Source organism: Somniosus microcephalus, unplaced genomic scaffold, assembly GCF_052327205.1.
Source record: "Somniosus microcephalus isolate GS21.2 unplaced genomic scaffold, FLI_Smic_1.0 unresolved_chr7, whole genome shotgun sequence".
NCBI lineage: Eukaryota > Metazoa > Chordata > Chondrichthyes > Squaliformes > Somniosidae > Somniosus > Somniosus microcephalus.
Window position 1 is genome coordinate 6,945,422 of NW_028225185.1, and position 15,382 is coordinate 6,960,803.

Genomic DNA, 15,382 nt, shown 5'->3' on the forward strand with positions numbered 1-15,382 from the left:
TCATGTGTTTATCCAGCTTCCCCTTAAATACATCTGTGCGATTCGCCTCAACCACTCCCCGTGGGAGCGAGTTCCACATTCTAACCGCCACCATTCGATTTGACAATTTGCCGTGATGGGATTTGAACTGACGATATCGGGGCCACTAATCCACCACCGTCACCAAGACACCACCGTACCTGAATCCGGGACGATTTCTTACCTGGATTTCACGCCTTTCACTGTCTTCCCTTTCCTGAAAAGCAGAAACGACTCCAGTTAGTAACTCCACGCTGAGGTCCTCACTGCACAGTCGATAATTCGATTCGTCTCTCTGCGTTTCCCTGTTCGTTCTGCAGTCAAGTTGCTGGGAGCATTTTCTACACAGTGTACGTTAATAAACTCCGGAATCAGCACGGGTTAGATACAGAGTAAAGCTCCCTCTGCACTGTCCCATCAAACACTCCCAGGGCAGGTACAGCACGGGTTAGATACAGAGTAAAGCTCCCTCTACACTGTCCCATCAAACACTCCCAGGGCAGGTACAGCATGGGTTAGATACAGAGTAAAGCTCCCTCTACACTGTCCCATCAAACACTCCCAGGGCAGGGACAGCATGGGGTTAGATACAGTGTAAAGCTCCCTCTACACTGTTCCCATCAAACACTCCCAGGGCAGGTACAGCACGGGTTAGATACAGAGTAAAGCTCCCTCTACACTGTCCCATCAAACACTCCCAGGGCAGGTACAGCACGGCTTAGATACAGAGTAAAGCTCCCTCTACACTGTCCCATCAAACACTTCCAGGGCAGGTACAGCACGGGGTTAGATACAGAGTAAAGCTCCCTCTACACTGTCCCATCAAACAGTCCCAGGGCAGGTACAGCACGGGTTAGATACAGAATAAAGCTCCCTCTACACTGTCCCATCAAACACTCCCAGGACAGGTACAGCACGGGTTAGATACAGAGTAAAGCTCCCTCTACACTGTCCCATCAAACACTCCCAGGGCAGGTACAGCACGGCTTAGATACAGAGTAAAGCTCCCGCTACACTGTCCCATCAAACACTCCCAGGGCAGGTACAGCACGGGGTTAGATACAGAGTAAATCTCCCTCTACACTGTCCCATCAAACACTCGCAGAGCAGGTACAGCACGGGTTAGATACAGAGTAAAGCTCCCTCTACACTGTCCCATCAAACACTCCCAGGGCAGGTACAGCACAGGGTAGATACAGAGTAAAGCTCCCTCTACACTGTCCCATCAAACACTCCCAGGGCAGGTACAGCACGGGTTAGATACAGAGTAAAGCTCCCTCTACACTGTCCCATCAAACACTCCCAGGGCAGGTACAGCACAGGGTAGATACAGAGTAAAGCTCCCTCTACACTGTCCCATCAAACACTCCTAGGGCAGGTACAGCACAGCTTAGATACAGAGTAAAGCTCCCTCTACACTGTCCCATCAAACACTACCGGGGCAGGTACAGCACGGGTTTGATACAGAGTAAAGCTCCCTCTACACTGTCCCATCAAACACTCCCAGGGCAGGTACAGCACGGGTTAGATACAGAGTAAAGCTCCCTCTACACTGTCCCATCAAACACTCCCAGGGCAGGTACAGCACGGCTTAGATACAGAGTAAAGCTCCCTCTACATTGTCCCATCAAACACTCCCAGGGCAGGTACAGCACGGGTTAGATACAGAGTAAAGCTCCCTCTACACTGTCCCATCAAACACTCCCAGGGCAGGTACAGCACGGGTTAGATACAGAGTAAAGCTCCCTCTACACTGTCCCATCAGACACTCCCAGGGCAGGTACAGCAGAGTTAGATACAGAGTAAAGCTCCCTCGACACTGTCCCATCAAACAGTCCCAGGGCAGGTACAACACAGGTTAGATACAGAGTAAAGCTCTTTTTCTCTCCCTATCTCTGTAACCTCCTCCGGCCCTACGACCCTCCGAGATCTCTGCGCTTCTCTAATTCTGGCCCGTTGAGCATCCCCCGATTTCCATCGCTCCACCATTGGCGGCCGTGCCTTCAGCCGCCTGGGGCCCCGAGCTCTGGAATTCCCTCCCTAAACCTCTCCGCCTCTCTCTCTGCCTTTAAGATGCTCCTTAAAACCAGCCTCCTTGACCAAGCTTCCTGCCCTAATATCTCCTTCAGTGGCTCGGAGTCAAATTTGATCTGATAATCGCTCCTGTGAAGCGCCGTGGGACGTTTTACTACGTTAAGGCCCTGAGTAAACGCGAGAGGTTGTTCCTGTACACCGGTGTCCCATTGCGTGGGGGAGAATCGCGAGACGGGGCGAGCTCCGCGGGCAAGGCTTCGGTGGATGGAGTACCTCGGCATGATGATGGAGTTGTGCAAGAAGTTTTCGAATTTCTTGCGGAAGGAGGTCTCCTCGGCTTCCAGCTCGAGCTGGGCCTGGGTCTTCGGGCACCGGCAGCACAGGTGCCCGCCGTCAGGTTTGGTATCGTTGTAGCCATCCCTGTCATAGTCGTCCGGGTCATTGGCGACAAAACTTGTCGGCAGCTTCATCCCTGCAAAGATGGGCATCAGAGCGTGGGTTAGTGTCCACTGGTGTGGCAGTGAAGGCATCCAATCACCATCTCTGCTCCCTCCACACCGTCCCCATCAAACACTCCCGGAGCAGGTACAGCACGGGTTAGATACAGAGTAAAGCTCCCTCTACACTGTCCCATCAAACACTCCCAGGGCAGGTACAGCACGGGTTAGATACAGAGTAAAGCTCCCTCTACACTGTCCCATCAAACACTCCCAGGGCAGGTACAGCACGGGTTAGATACAGAGTAAAGCTCCCTCTACACTGTCCCATCAAACACTCCCAGGGCAGGTACAGCATGGGTTAGATACAGAGTAAAGCTCCCTCTACACTGTCCCCATCAAACACTCCCAGGGCAGGTACAGCATGGGTTAGATACAGAGTAAAGCTCCCTCTGCACTGTCCCCATCAAACACTCCCGGGGCAGGTACAGCACGGGTTAGATACAGAGTAAAGCTCCCTCCACACCGTCCCCATCAAACACACCCAGGGCAGGTACAGCACGGGTTAGATACAGAGTAATGCTCCCTCTACACTGTCCCATCAAACACTCCCAGGGCAGGTACAGCACGGGTTAGATACAGAGTAATGCTCCCTCTACACTGTCCCATCAAACACTCCCAGGGCAGGTACAGCACGGGTTCGATACAGAGTAAAGCTCCCTCCACACCGTCCCCATCAAACACTCCCGGGGCAGGTACAGCACGGGTTAGATACAGAGTAAAGCTCCCTCCACACCGTCCCCATCAAACACTCCCGGGGCAGGTACAGCACGGGGTTAGATACAGAGTAAAGCTCCCTCCACACCGTCCCCATCAAACACTCCCAGGGCAGGTACAGCACGGGTTAGATACAGAGTAAAGCTCCCTCTACACTGTCCCATCAAACACTCCCAGGGCAGGTACAGCACGGGTTAGATACAGAGTAAAGCTCCCTCTACACTGTCCCATCAAACACTCCAGGGCAGGTACAGCACGGGTTAGATACAGAGTAAAGCTCCCTCTACACTGTCCCATCAAACACTCCAGGGCAGGTACAGTACGGTTTGATACAGAGTAAAGCTCCCTCTACACTATCCCCATCAAACACTCTGGGTCAATGTGCACTAGCTTTGGCCATCCCATACTGTGGGTCAGTGCCCAGTAATGCAGAGATTGTGATTGGCTACCTTCACGGCCACGATGCTGACCTCAAGATGCAGGAGAGATTCTGACCTCCCACGACCTCCCGACGCCCCCCCACAAGGAGCGGACGGGCGATCACCTCCCGACCCCTCACCTTTGTGGCAGTAGTCATTGATGTAGAACTCGCCGTCCTCCGGTTGCTCCTGCCAGACCACCAGGTAGTACGTGATGTTGCCGTTGCGATGGATCGGGGGCTTCCACTTCACCACGAGCTGCGAGGAAGAGTTGGACATGGACACCACATCCTGGGGCACAGTAGGGGCTGCGGAGAGAGGACCCAACAATGAGCAGGACATGAGCCAGGCCCCGGGCAATCATAGAATCATAGAAAGTTACAGCACAGAAGGAGGCCATTCGGCCCATCGTGTCCGCGCCGGCCAACAAAGAGCCATTCAGCCTAACCCCACTTTCCAGCTCTCGGTCCGTAGCCCTGTGGGTTACGGCACTTCGAGTGCATATCCAAGTACTTTTTAAATGTGATGAGGGTTTCTGCCTCGACCACCCTTTCAGGCAGTGAGTTCCAGACCCCCACCACCCTCTGGGTGAAGAAAGTTCTCCTCAACTCCCCTCTAATCCTCCTCCCAATTACTTTAAATCTCTGCCCCCTGGTTATTGACCTCTCCGCTAAGGGAAATAGGTCCTTCCTCTCCACTCTATCCAGGGCCCCTCATAATTTTATACACCTCAATTAAATCTCTCCTCAGCCTCCTCTGTTCCAAAGAAAACACAGAAGATAGGAGCAGGAGTCGGCCATTCGGCCCCTCGAACCTGCTCCGCCATTCAATGCGATCATGGCTGATCATCCAAATTCAGCACCCTGTCCCTGCCTTCTCCCCATATCCCTTGATCCCTTTAGCCTTAAGAAATATATCCAACTCCTTCTTGAATATATTTAATGAATTGGCCTCTACTGCCTTCTGTGGCAGAGAATTCCACAGGTTCACCACTCTCTGGGTGAAGAAATTCCTCCTCATCTCTGTCCTAAATGGCTTACCTCTTATCCTTAGACTGTGACCCCTGGTTCTGGACTCCCCGACCATCGGGAACATCCTTCCTGCATCTAGTCTGTCCAGTCCAGCCAATCTAATCTTTCCTCATCGCTGACATTCTCCAGTCCTGGCAACATCCTCGTAAATCTCCTCTGCACCCTCTCTAAGTGCGATAACATCTTTCCTGTAATGTGGTGACCAGAACTCTAGCTGTGGGATTTCTAACATCGGGGCTTTTTATATTTGCCATAGTTATACTTGCCGTAGAGGGAGTGCAGCGAAGGTTCACCAGACTGATTCCTGGGATGGCAGGACTGTCGTATGAGGAGAGATTGGGTCGACTAGGCCTGTATTCACTAGAGTTTAGAGGAATGAGAGGGGGATCTCATTGAAATGTATAAAATTCTGACAGGGCTCGACAGACTGGGTGCAGGGAGGATGTTTCCTCTGGCTGGGGGGGTCTAGAACGAGGGGTCACAGTCTCAGGATACGGGGTAGGACATTTAGGACTGAGATGAGGAGTAATTTCTTCACTCAGAGGGTGGTGAACCTGTGGAATTCTCTACCACAGAAGGCTGCGGAGGCCAAGTCACTGAATATATTGAAGAAGGAGATTTCTAGACACAAAAGGCATCAAGGGGTATGGGGAGAGGGCGGGAATATGGCATTGAGAGAGAGGATCAGCCATGATCATATTGAATGGTGGAGCAGGCTGGAAGGGCCGAATGGCCGACTCCTGCTCCTATTTTTCTATGTTTCTATGTTTTTTGACCCATTAGTCCCAGTTCTCTCCCCTTGCAATCCTGGCTCCCAGTGTTGGACAAGCCCACGGAACCTCACAACCCTTCAATCCCTCAGCCTGGTCAATGAGCATCATCTGGAGGGCCACCATGGTGGGAGGGTGGGGTGGGGGGGGGCGGGGAGTGTGCGCAACAGTCCAGCTCGACTGTGTCCTCGCCGGGTGTGCTTGTACAGGAAACTTTCTTTTATCCGGCACCGACGGGACCGACGTGGCGCCGGTTCATCAAAAATTCCGGATAACCGAGCGCTATAGTAAAAGATACGGAGCTGAGAGCTCCGTATAAAGCAACAAACCCTGTTGCTTAGCAACAGCTTCAGAACAATGGCCACAAGTTGCAAGCGTCTCTGTAGCTTAGCAACAGCTGCAGCCACACCCTTGCACAGCAACAGATGGAGGAAGGCAAGCACAATATGAAGTAAAACTTACCTGAACCTACTCGTGAATTTTGCCGGTTAACCGAGATTTCCGGTTATTTAGGTGCCGGTAAATCGAAAGTTTCCTGTATCAAGCAGAAGGTCGAACATGGAAACGGGTCATTCGGATCATCTTGTCCGTGTTGGCGCTTCCCCGCTGCACGAGTAAATAGCCCCAATCACATTTACCTGGCCTGTTCCCCCATCCCTTCAATCCCATCACCTTCCTCCACCTTTCAAATCTAATCTTGACCGTTGCCAATAGATTCTGCCTCGACCACTAGCCCTGAAGAAGTTTCTCCTGCCCTCTGTTCTCAATCTCTTACTGTCGGAGGGGCATTGCTGAGGGAGCGCCGCACTGTCGGAGGGGCAGTACTGAGGGAGTGCCGCACTGTCGGGGGGCAGTACTGAGGGAGCGCCGCACTGTCGGAGGGGCAGTACTGAGGGAGGACCGCACTGTCGGAGGGGCAGTACTGAGGGAGCGCCGCACTGTGGGAGGGGCGGTACTGAGGGAGCGCCGCACTGTCAGAGGGGCAGTACTGAGGGAGCGCCGCACTGTCGGAGGGGCAGTACTGAGGGAGCGCCGCACTGTGGGAGGGACGGTACTGAGGGAGCGCTGCACTGTCGGAGGGGCAGTACTGAGGGAGCGCCGCACTGTCGGGGGGCAGTACTGAGGGAGCGCCGCACTGTCGGAGGGGCAGTACTGAGGGAGGACCGCACTGTCGGAGGGGCAGTACTGAGGGAGGGCCGCACTGTCGGAGGGGCAGTACTGAGGGAGCGCCGCACTGTGGGAGGGGCGGTACTGAGGGAGCGCCGCACTGTCGGAGGGGCGGTACTGAGGGAGCGCCGCACTGTCGGAGGGGCGGTACTGAGGGAGCGCCGCACTGTCGGGGGGGCAGTACTAAGGGAGCGCCGCACTGTCAGAGGGACAGTACCGAGAGAGCACCGCACTGTCGGAGGTGCTGTCTTTCAGATGAGGCATTAAACCGAGGCCCCGTCTGCCCTCTCAGGTGGATGTAAAAGATCACACGGTGGCCTAGTGGTTAGCACTGTTGCCTCACAGCGCCAGGGACCCGGGTTCAAATCCGGCCTCGGGTGACTGTCTGTGTGGAGTTTGCACATTCTCCCCGTGTTTGCGTGGGTTTCCTCCGGGTGCTCCGGTTTCCTCCCACAGTCCAAAGATGTGCGGGTTAGGTTGATTGGCCATGATAAAAATTGGCCCTTAGTGTTAGGGGGGATTAAATACGTGGGGTTACGGGGTTACGGGGATAGGGCTTGGGTGGGATGGCTGTCGGTGTAGGGACCGGGTGCTAGGGATTGGATGATCAGCCATGATCTCGTTGAATGGCGGAGCAGGCTCGAAGGGCCGAATGGCCTACTCCTGCTCCTAGTTTCTATGTTTCTATGTTTAAGAACAGGGGGGAGTTCTCCCCAGTGTCCTGGGGCCAATATTTATCCGTCCCTCAACATCACTAAAGAACAGATGATCTGGTCATTGATGACAGTGCTGTGTGTGGGAGCTTGCTGTGTGCAAATTGGCTGCCGCCTTTCCTACATTACAACAGTGACCACACTTCAAAAAAAGTACTTCATTGGCTGTGAAGCGCTTTGGGACGTCCTGAGGTGGTGAAAGGCGCTGGAGAAATGCTGGTTCGTTCTGTCTTTGGTGACAAGATCTACCCAGCACCACACGGACTAGGCCTCCACAGGAAACCAGGTTCACCATTAAAAAAAACTCCCCTGCCCTTCGCTCCCGGACCATCTGTCTTATTTTTGGAACGCAAGACGCTCACCGCAGCCAGAGGAGGCCGCCCTGGGCTCGAAGCCGGGGCTGCGAATTGCTCGCATGTAACAGGCCGCCGCTTCAACTCCGACCTTCGCCCTCCGCCCCCCGTACCTGCGGCCGTGGTGCGGATGTACACCAGCTCGCTCTTGGCGCCGTGGTTGTGGCTGGCCTCGGAGACGGTCAGCGTGATGGCGCGCACGAAGATGGCGTACTGGGTCCACGGCGTCAGCCCCAGCAGCATGACCTCGGGGTAGTGGTCCTTGTGGAGCGGGTGGTCGACGTCCACCATGGTCCAGCTGTTAGAGACGCAGGCGTCCTGGCCAACATACTCGGTCATGTTCTGGAAGGGCCTGGATCGTTCCGGGGCCGAGCGTGCAGATAAAACAAATGAGAGAAAGAATCGGATCGAATTGACAACAGGTTCTGTTCCAACGGGTACACAGGAGCCTCCTCCCACCCCCCTTCATCTCACCCCATCAACACCAGCCTCCTCTCACTCCTCTTCATCTCACCCATCAACAATAGCCTCCTCCCACCCCTCTTCATCTCACCCCATCCACACCAGCCTCCTCCCACCCCTCTTCATCTCCCCCATCAACACCAGCCTCCTCCCACCGCTCTTCATCTCACCCCATTAACACCAGCCTCCTCCCACCCCTCTTCATCTCCCCCATCAACACCAGCCTCCTCCCACCCCTCTCCATCTCACCCCATCAACACCAGCCTCCTCCCACCCCTCTTCATCTCACCCCATCAACACCAGCCTCCTCCCACCCCTCTTCATCTCACCCCATCAACACCAGCCTTCTCCCACCCCTCTTCATCTCACCCCATCAACACCAGCCTCCTCCCACCCCTCTTCATCTCACCCCATCAACACCAGCCTCCTCCCAACCCCTCTTCATCTCACCCCATCAACACCAGCCTCCTCCCACCCCTCTTTATCTCACCCCATCAACACCAGCCTCCTCCCACCCCTCTTTATCTCACCCCATCAACACCAGCCTCCTCCCACCCCACTTCATCTCACCCCATCCACACCAGCCTCCTCCCACCCCCTCTTCATCTCACCCCATGAACACCAGCCTCCTCCCACCCCTCTTCATCTCACCCCATCAACACCAGCCTCCTCCCACCCCTCTTCATCTCACCCCATCAACACCAGCCTCCTCCCACCCCTCTTCATCTCACCCCATCCACACCAGCCTCCTCCCACCCCTCTTCATCTCACCCCATCCACACCAGCCTCCTCCCACCCCTCTTCATCTCACCCCATCAACACCAGCCTTCTCCCACCCCTCTTCATCTCACCCCATCAACCTATTCCTTTCTCCCTCATGTGTTTATCCAGCTTCCTCTTAAATGCATCTATACTATTCGCCTCAACCACTCCCTGTGGTAGTGAGTTCCACATTCTCAACACTCTCTGGCATTCAGAGGCTGGGTATTCTACAGCGAGTGTCTCACCTCCCACTCCCCAAGGAGAGGGAGTGCCGCACTGTCGCTGGGCAGTACTGAGGGAGCGTCGCACTGTCGGAGGGGCAGTACTGAGAGAGCACCGCACTGTCGGAGGGGCAGTACTGAGAGAGCACCGCACTGTCGGAGGGGCAGTACTGAGGGAGCGCCGCACTGTCGGAGGGGCAGCACTGAGGGAGTGCCGCACTGTCGGAGGGGCAGTACTGAGGGAGCGGCGCACTGTCGGAGGGGCAGTACTGAGGGAGTGCCGCACTGTCGGAGGGGCAGTACTGAGGGAGTGCCGCACTGTCGGAGGGACAGTACTGAGGGAGTGCCGCACTGTCGGAGGGGCAGTACTGAGGGAGCGCTGCACTGTCGGAGGGGCGGTACTGAAGGAGCGCCGCACTGTCGGAGGTGCCGTCTTTTTGGATGAGTCGTTAAACCGAGGCCCCGTCTGCCCTCTCAGGTGGACGTACAAGATCCCACGGCCAATATTGGAAGAAGAACAGGGGGAGTTCTCCCCGGTTTATCCCTCAACCAACATCACTAAAAACAGATGATCCAGTCATTATCACATTGCTGCTTGTCGGATCTTGTTGTGCGCAAATAGGCTGGCAGGAAGGCTGACTAGCCTTAGTACTTACGCATGCTTATAATAGACGATGAAACTGAGCAGATCCCGATAGTCCTGGGGCTGATAGCGTTCCCAGTTCAGCACGATCCGATCCGTGAAGGTGGTGTTGGAGATAAACCTCAGCACGTAGCTTTTACCTAGAATAAAAAGCAGGGCACACAGTAGACTAGGCCTGTATTCTCTTGAATTCAGAAGAATGAGAGGGGATCTCATTGAAGCATACAAAATTATTACAGGGCTCAATAGGGTGGATGCTGGGAGAATGTTTCCCCCTGGCTGGGGAGTCTAGAACCAGGGGCCACAGCCTCAGGATAAAGGGTCGGCCATTCAGGACTGAGATGAGGAGGAATTTCTTCACACAGAGGGTGGTGAATCTTTGGAATTCTCTACCCCAGAGGGCTGTGGAGGCTCAGTCATTGGGTATATTCAAAACAGAAGTCGATAGATTTCTGACTAGTAAGGGCATCAAGGGATGTGGCGACAGGGCCGGTGAATGGAGTTGAGGTCGATGATCAGCCATGATCTCATTGAATGGCGGAGCAGGCTCGAGGGGCCGAATGGCCGACTCCTGTTCCTAATTCTTATGTTCTGAGTATCAGAGAATCAAACAGCACAGGAGGAGGCCATTCGGCCCATCGTGCCTGTGCGGGCTCTTTGAACGAGCTCTCCAATTAGTCCCACTCCCCCCTGCTCTTTCCCCAAAGCCCTGCAAATTTATTCCACTTCAAGTATTTATCCGGCTCCCTTTTGAAAGTTACTATTGAATCTGCTTACACCGGCCTTTCATGCAGATCATCCACAGTGTTGAGAATGTCACACTATGGAGATAAGGTTCATTGATGGGACAGTGTAGAGGGAGCTTTACTCTGTATCTAACCCGTGCAGTACCTGCCCTGGGAGTGTTTGATGGGGACAGTGTAGAGGGAGCTTTACTCTGTATCTAACCCGTGCAGTACCTGCCCTGGGAGTGTTTGATGGGGACAGTGTAGAGGGAGCTTTACTCTGTATCTAACCCGTGCTGTACCTGCCCTGGGAGTGTTTGTTGGGACAGTGTAGAGGGAGCTTTACTCTGTATCTAACCCCGTGCTGTACTTGCCCTGGGAGTGTTTGATGGGACAGTGTAGAGGGAGCTTTAATCTGTATCTAACCCGTGCTGTACCTGCCCTGGGAGTGTTTGATGGGACAATGTAGAGGGAGCTTTACTCTGTATCTAACCCGTGCTGTACCTGCCCTGGGAGTGTTTGTTGGGACAGTGTAGAGGGAGCTTTACTCTGTATCTAACCCCGTGCTGTACTTGCCCTGGGAGTGTTTGATGGGACAGTGTAGAGGGAGCTTTACTCTGTATCTAACCCGTGCTGTACCTGCCCTGGGAGTGTTTGATGGGACAGTGTAGAGGGAGCTTTACTCTGTATCTAACCCGTGCTGTACCTGCCCTGGGAGTGTTTGATGGGACAATGTAGAGGGAGCTTTACTCTGTATCTAACCCGTGCTGTACCTGCCCTGGGAGTGTTTGATGGGACAATGTAGAGGGAGCTTTACTCTGTATCTAACTCCGTGCTGTACATGCCCTGGGAGTGTTTGATGGTACAGTGTAGAGGGAGCTTTACTCTGTCGCTAACCCGTGCTGTACCTGCCCTGGGAGTGTTTGATGGGACAGTGTAGAGGGAGCTTTACTCTGTATCTAACCCATGCTGTACCTGCCCTGGGAGTGTTTGATGGGGACAGTGTAGAGGGAGCTTTACTCTGTATCTAACCCGTGCTGTACCTGCCCTGGGAGTGTTTGATGGGGACAATGTAGAGGGAGCTTTAGATGCTTACAGGACACACGATCTCCGTTGGTGCGAGGGTTAATCTCCGCCTTGTTCTGCCGTCCCTTGGTGCCTGTGATCTCTTCCATCCGGTAGATCTCCGACAGGCAGAGCTTGGGATTGAACGCGAAGTACATGCGTCCGACGGGAATGGCGAGCCGGTGGTGGTTCCAGTTCCAGAGTTGCTGCAGGTTCTGATTGTCCAGTACGTAGAGGGTGTAATTCCTAAAAGAGGGAGCAATCCCGTTAATGCCTCCCCTCCCGCTCTGTGGCCCATATGGCAGGTCAGGGAAGGACTTTTTTTAAATTCGTTTTATGGGATGTGGGCGTCGCTGGCAAGGCCAGCATTTATTGCCCATTCCTAGTTGCCCTTGAGAAGGTGGTGGTGAGCCGCCTTCTTGAACCGCTGCAGTCCGTGTGGTGAAGGTGCTCCCACAGTGCTGTTAGGGAGGGAGTTCCAGGATTTGGACCCAGCGACGATGAAGGAACCCCGATATATTTCCAAGTCAGGATGGTGTGTGACTTGGAGGGGAACTTGGAGGTGGTGGTGTTCCCACGCGCCTGCTGCCCTTGTCCTTCTAGGTGGAAGAGGTCGCGGGTTTGGGAGGTGCTGCCGAAGAAGCCTTGGCGAGTTGCTGCAGTGCATCTTGTAGATGGTACACACTACAGCCACGGTGCGCTGATGGTGGAGGGAGTGAATGTTTAAGGTGGTGGATGGGGTGCCGATCAAGCGGGCTGCTTTGTCCTGGATGGTGTCGAGCTTCTTGAGTGTTGTTGGAGCTGCACTCATCCAGGCAAGTGGAGAGTATTCCATCACACTCCTGACTTGTGCCTTGTAGATGGTGGAAAGGCTTTGGGGAGTCAGGAGGTGAGACACTCGCCGCAGAATACCCAGCCTCTGGCCTGCTCTTGTAGCCACAATATTTATGTGGCTGGTCCAGTTAAGTTTCTTGTCAATGGTGACCCCCAGGATGTTGATGGTGGGGGATTCGGTGATGGTAATGTTGTTGAATGTCAAGGGGCAGTGGTTAGACTCTCACTTGTTGGAATGGTCTTTGCCGTCGGGCTTGGCTGGGGCATTCGCGAGGCTGAGGCTGCTGGAGGAGACGCTTCAGTTGGACAAGGAGAAAACTCAAGGCAGGCTGCAGAAACGCCCAGCAAAACAGGTAGGTGTAGTGTATGTAACCGTTCTACCTTTAAGAGAACTATTGTATGTAACCGTCCACCTTTAAGAGAACTATTTTAGGTGTTGCACTACTTTATCTTGGCTGCTGTATACTGTAATACCGGTGGTGACCACACCGGTATATAAGTGCTGTGTAAGGATTTATTGGGCAGATTCGCCCTGACCTTCGAATAGTAAAGTCCTGTTAAAGTTACTCTTGTAGTCTGTGTATTAATTCACCATATAACCCACAGACTTTACAGTAGGCCTCAGTGAGCACTGAAGCATTGGGACCACAAAGCCAGGCCTGGGCGGGGAGGACGCAGGCTTGGGGTGCGGAAGATCGCCAAGTTTGCAAAGACTGCTGGAGAGAAGGTGGGACGAATGGCGAGGCTGTCACCGCACTTGGGTGTTCGAGAAAGGGACAGATTGAGCGAGGGAGAAAGCACGGGGGTAAAGGGCGTGAGACTCGCCCCAGAGCCCCGGGACCTCCGAGAAATCCTACTCCTTACCCGTCAACCATCGAATCTCCTCGAATCAGCTTGAGGTTGGCAAAGAAGGACAGCGAGACCAGAGCGAAGGAGTGTTTTATCTTCAGGAAGCCGGTGATTGTCTCGATTAGCCCCAGGTTGGCCTCCAGCTTCACGGCCAGGTTGTCTAGTGAGAGGCGAAGGGGGACAAAGGTTGAGTGCTACTCCTCTGCTGCCTGAGGAGGGGCCATTCAGGGACGCCAGGGACGCCACAGCAACAACTTACATTCCTACAGCGCCTCAGACCTCTCCCATTCCCACCCCGCCCCCCACCCCAGCCCTGCTGAAAGATGCTTCACAAAGTCTGGATCCTCTGCACGTCCAATCCCAATGCCAGGCCGCCAGTCAGCCACTGTGGCACACAGGACAGGACAGGTTGTACATTCCGCCAACCCCCCGCCATCTTGGAATGAATGGGTGGTACATTCCATGTACCCTCTCCACGGACCAGAGCTATACTACACACTGCCACGAGCCCATCGACAACACACATCTTGGGAACATTGGCCTCCTCCTGTTCCTATCAGCCCCTCGAGCCTGTTACACAGGAACAGGAGGAGGCCCATTCAGCCCCTCGAGCCTGTTACACAGGAACAGGAGGAGGCCATTCAGCCCCTCAAGCCTGTTACACAGGAACAGGAGGAGGCCATTCAGCCCCTCGAGCCTGTTACACAGGAACAGGAGGAGGCCATTCAGCCCCCTCGAGCCTGTTACACAGGAACAGGAGGAGGCCCATTCAGCCCCTCGAGCCGATTACACAGGAACAGGAGGAGGCCCATTCAGCCCCTCGAGCCTGTTACACAGGAACAGGAGGAGGCCATTCAGCCCCCTCGAGCCTGTTACACAGGAACAGGAGGAGGCCCATTCAGCCCCTCGAGCCGATTACACAGGAACAGGAGGAGGCCCATTCAGCCCCTCGAGCCTGTTACACAGGAACAGGAGGAGGCCATTCAGCCCCTCGAGCCTGTTACACAGGAACAGGAGGAGGCCCATTCAGCCCCTCGAGCCTGTTACACAGGAACAGGAGGAGGCCATTCAGCCCCTCGAGCCTGTTACACAGGAACAGGAGGAGGCCCATTCAGCCCCCTCGAGCCTGTTACATAAGGAACAGGAGGAGGCCAATCAGCCCCCTCGAGCCTGTTACACAGGAACAGGAGGAGGCCGTTCAGCCCCTCGAGCATGTTACACAGGAACAGGAGGAGGCCCATTCAACCCCTCGAGCCTGTTACACAGGAACAGGAGGAGGCCCATTCAACCCCTCGAGCCTGTTACACAGGAACAGGAGGAGGCCCATTCAGCCCCTCGAGCCTGTTACACAGGAACAGGAGGAGGCCCATTCAGCCCCTCGAGCCTGTTACACAGGAACAGGAGGAGGCCACTCAGTCCCTCGAGCCTGTTACACAGGAACAGGATGAGGCCATTCAGCCCCTCGAGCCTGCTCCGCCATTTAATGAGATCATGGCTGATCTTCCAAATTCAGTACCCTGTCCCTGCCTTCTCCCCATATCCCTTGATCCCTTTAGCCTTAAGAAATATATCCAACTCGTTCTGAATATATTTAATGAATTGGCCTCCACTGCCTTCTGTGGTAGAGAATTCCACTGGTTCACCACTCTCTGGGTGATCAAATTCCTCCTCATCTCTGTCCTAAATGGCTTAACCCTTATCCTTAGACTGTGACCCCTGGTTCTGGACTCCCCCGCCATCGGGAACATCCTTCCTGCATCTAGTCTGTCCAGTCCTGTTAGAATTTTATAAGTTTCAATGAGATCCCCTCTCATTCTTCTAAACTCCAGCGAGTATAAGCCCAATCGACCCAATCTCTCCTCATACGTCATTCCTGCCATCCCAGGTATCAGTCTGGTGAATCTTCGCTGCGCTCCCTCCATGGCAAGAACATCCTTCCTCAGATAAGGCGACCAAAACTGCACACAATACTCAAGGTGTGGTCTCACCAAGGCCCTGTACAACTGCAACAAGACATCCTTGTTCCTGTACTCAAACCCTCTCGCTACGAAGGCCAACATACCATTTGCCTTCTTAACCGCCTGCTGCACCTGCATGCTTAC

The 15,382-nt window shown here is 54.3% G+C and overlaps 1 protein-coding gene across 1 annotated transcript in view; it reads right to left on the reverse strand.

Annotated features, from left to right (window-relative positions):
- LOC147086440 (insulin receptor-related protein-like) overlaps positions 1 to 15,382 on the reverse strand; it is a 104,439-nt gene that overhangs the window by 29,080 nt on the left and 59,977 nt on the right. Inside the window, exons 5-11 of the mRNA XM_085978252.1 lie at positions 13,296 to 13,440; positions 11,629 to 11,843; positions 9,821 to 9,947; positions 7,833 to 8,071; positions 3,826 to 3,993; positions 2,326 to 2,524; positions 203 to 235 (exon numbers count right to left, since the gene is read on the reverse strand). Coding sequence (XP_085834378.1) covers positions 203 to 235; positions 2,326 to 2,524; positions 3,826 to 3,993; positions 7,833 to 8,071; positions 9,821 to 9,947; positions 11,629 to 11,843; positions 13,296 to 13,440 — 1,126 coding nt within the window. The remainder of the gene's footprint in view (positions 1 to 202; positions 236 to 2,325; positions 2,525 to 3,825; positions 3,994 to 7,832; positions 8,072 to 9,820; positions 9,948 to 11,628; positions 11,844 to 13,295; positions 13,441 to 15,382) is intronic.